Raw genomic sequence first — 3,037 nt, 5'->3', positions numbered from 1 at the left:
CTCCGCCGCTACGCTCTTCGCGACTCGACGCTCTCTGCTCTGGCCATTTCTCGGCACGCTATCGGGGGCAGACGATGCAACACGTCAGAGACGAGCCGTGTCCACTTGGCGAAGGGGGCACCTTGAATGGTATTCGAGCCTCCTACGCGAGCGGGAGGCCCACGTGCTCGCGCCGATGTGCTGCAGAGGCCAGGCTCGATACATCGCCGACTTTACCTCCGCTGCGAGCTAATCCCCTAATTCACCATCTTCACGCCCTTCTGAGTAGCCGTCCGATCTGCGTGCGCATCCATCTTGCCCACTGCATGGACGCTCTGCTTTCATCCCGAGCAAGGCTACACAGGGGGGGAAGAGAGCTTCACACAAGGCGCGCCGCCTACTCAGGGGGGGGGGGGGGGGCATGGCTGCGCCCCATTTCTGCATTTTCCATGCTTTCGATTTGTCGTCCTCTCTCTCTCTCTCTCTGTCTCTCTCTCAGTGATGCGTCGTAGTGCCTCCTTCTGACGGCTCCGGATGCTGTTGTTTCGTCGCGTGCGCGCGCGGGGACAGTGTCAGCGTGGCCGCTCACTCTCTCAACGGGGACCTCCGTCGTCTCTCTCGGCGGAGAGCGTGGCGGCCTTTTCTAACGACGGAGAAGGAGAGGGGGGAAGGGGGGGGGGGGGGAAGCAACAGACTGACCAGCGTGTGATGCACCATGTCCTTGACGGCCTGATACGTGGCAAAGCTCGTGGCGATGGACGGAGCGACTTTGAGCAGGTTGGGCGTGATGCTGTTGTTTTGTTGTGGGTCGCGAGAATGGCCGTCAGAACGAGTGGGGGGGTGAAAGTGAGAGATGAGGCCAAAACAGCCGAGAAACGAGACGGCATCGAACTTGTGCGCGCGTGAAGGCGTGCCCCATCCCCCTTTCCCATCCCCAGGCTTGCTCTTGGCACAGCTGCCCCTCTTCTCCTTTGACCCGCTGCGGCATTGCCCGCGAAAGAGGGCCAGAGAGAGAGAGAGAGAGGGGGGGAGAGGGGGGCGGACGGTCGCTACGTGCCCGCCTGAGCATACTCGAGACCGCCCACCTCCTCGACATCCTCCAATGCCAGCTCCCCGCAACCCGCGCCCGCAACCCACCGGGTGCACTTTCCTCTCGTCCCCTCTCTCGCTTTACTGGCACGCTGGTTGCCGTTTCGTGGGAAAGCCATGCTGCGAAATGCCACGCTCTCTCTGTCTCTTTGCCCCCCCGCTCTGGCCGCGTCTTTTCCCACTCTGGACTGCCCCCCCCCTCCCCTCCTTTCCCTTACTCGTTGTGCACGCCGCCCCCCTCCCCCTCTTTTCGCTGTGCAAATGCCACTACTCTTACTCACCCGCGGTACAAGCCAAAGAAGCCATCGTTCTTCAAGATTGTTCGAATGGCCGCTATTGAGTCTGTTGTCGGGGGAGTTCGCAGCGAAGGGAAAAAAAAGGCTTGTGCATCAGCGAAGTCTGATCGGGGTACAGGCCCATCCGACCTCGTAGGCGCGGTTTTGCCTCCGAGCCAGGCTGCGGCAGGAAGAGCGAGGGCGGGCGAGAGGAGGCAGAGGGAAGGGGGATTGGGGCGATGGAGGAGACTCACTCTTGTCGTTGTACCCAAGCTGGCTGTTCTTCATGCCGGCCACTTGCATGCGTCTTCTCAGCACATCGAGTGGATCTGTGCGGGGGGTGGGTGGGGGGGACGTCGCGTTCGGGTCAATCCCCATCATTCTTCGCCCCCCGCCCCTCTTCTCCCGCGCAGCCCCCCCTCGCCGCTAAGCACAAGCCAACACTCACAAGTCAGCGTCTGGCTTAAGCTGCCGGCAAGGGCGCCGCAGAGCAAGTTGTTGAGCGTGCTGGCCTCCTGTTCGGCCGTGTGTTCGGCGCCAAAGTTCCAGCTCTTGAGCGTCTCAAAGGCGAAAAAGTTGATGGCCACGTAGGGCGCTACGCCTGCCGATGTTGGAATGCAGCCTCGATAGCTTTTTTCAGTGCGCCCCCGAGCGTGAGGGGAAAAGGAGGAAAGGAAGCGAAAATGGGTTAGTTGAGGAAAGGGGGATGCTGAGCGCAAGAGTAGAGAGCGTGGGGGTGCAGCGAACGCAAAGCTGACCGACCCCAGCCCCCGCTTCCCTCTCTCCGCGCGTCTTCCCTCAAGCAAAAACGTGGGGGGCTGTTGTCTTACTCACAGAGCTCTCAATCCGCCTTCCTCGATCCACACTTTCCTGCTCATTGCCCAAATGCCCGGCACTTTCTTCTGTCTGGCCTCTATCAAGCGTCTCAATTCCGCCCTTGACAGTTTCTCCTTCTTCTCTCCTGCCGTCGCTGGTGCGCTCGTCGTGCTGCCCTTGGCGTCGGAGGAGGAGGAGGAGGAGGCAGCGGCCTTGGCTTCACTGTACAGACTTGCGCTGGCGATGGAGATTCTCGAACGCACGAGATCGAGCGGATAGGTAGACACGACCGACGCAATGCCCGCCAGCGCGCCCGCAGTCAGCCGAGCCGCCACGCCCAGCTCTTTGCTCTCGGGATCCCGCATTGCCTTGAGTGCGCGCGAAGAACGGGAGAGGAACGAAGAGAGAGGAGGAAAGTAGGAAGGAAATGGAGCGTATCAGTCTGGCGATTCGGCGCGGCAAGGACGCCCCTTCACCCCAACCCCCCTTCCCCCCTCCCGGGCTCGACCCGTGCACCGCCCTGTCCACACACGCCCTTCTCTCTCTCTCTCTCGCGCCCTCCACTCCCCTCTCTGCCTCTCCTTCATCCTCTGCCCACTGGAAACCCACTCACCTGCTTCAGCACCTCGTAGCTGCTAAACTGCACGGCCGAGTACGGAATGATGCGCAGACAGTTGATGCCGTTGCCCCGCATGAAGCCCTTGAAGCCCTCCTCGACCCACATCTTCTTGAGGCCAGTCAGCACGCCGGAGTAGGCGCCTTTGGAGGCCGCCGGCTTTGCGGCGCGAGGAGCTTTTGAGGAGGAGGAGGAGGAGGAGGAGCGCGAGGAATGCGGTTGCACTTGCCTAGGGAAAGCGGAAAAAGAGAGGGCGTGAGTC

The 3,037-nt window shown here is 61.6% G+C and overlaps 1 protein-coding gene across 1 annotated transcript in view; it reads right to left on the bottom strand.

Moving 5' to 3' along the window:
• Positions 1–449: 449 nt before the first annotated feature.
• The window catches only part of FA09DRAFT_306776 (mitochondrial carrier), a 4,325-nt gene continuing 1,737 nt past the window's right edge, over positions 450–3,037 (bottom strand). The window contains exons 2-8 of the mRNA XM_025740542.1: positions 2,773–3,004; positions 2,178–2,527; positions 1,792–1,973; positions 1,598–1,672; positions 1,350–1,410; positions 679–769; positions 450–516 (exon numbers count right to left, since the gene is read on the bottom strand). Coding sequence (XP_025599478.1) covers positions 475–516; positions 679–769; positions 1,350–1,410; positions 1,598–1,672; positions 1,792–1,973; positions 2,178–2,527; positions 2,773–3,004 — 1,033 coding nt within the window. The 3' untranslated portion in view covers positions 450–474. The remainder of the gene's footprint in view (positions 517–678; positions 770–1,349; positions 1,411–1,597; positions 1,673–1,791; positions 1,974–2,177; positions 2,528–2,772; positions 3,005–3,037) is intronic.

Source organism: Tilletiopsis washingtonensis (genome assembly GCF_003144115.1).
Source record: "Tilletiopsis washingtonensis strain MCA 4186 unplaced genomic scaffold FA09scaffold_7, whole genome shotgun sequence".
Lineage (NCBI taxonomy): Eukaryota > Fungi > Basidiomycota > Exobasidiomycetes > Entylomatales > Tilletiopsis > Tilletiopsis washingtonensis.
Note: the sequence above shows the minus strand (reverse complement) of the source record. Positions and strands in the feature narration are given on the sequence as shown.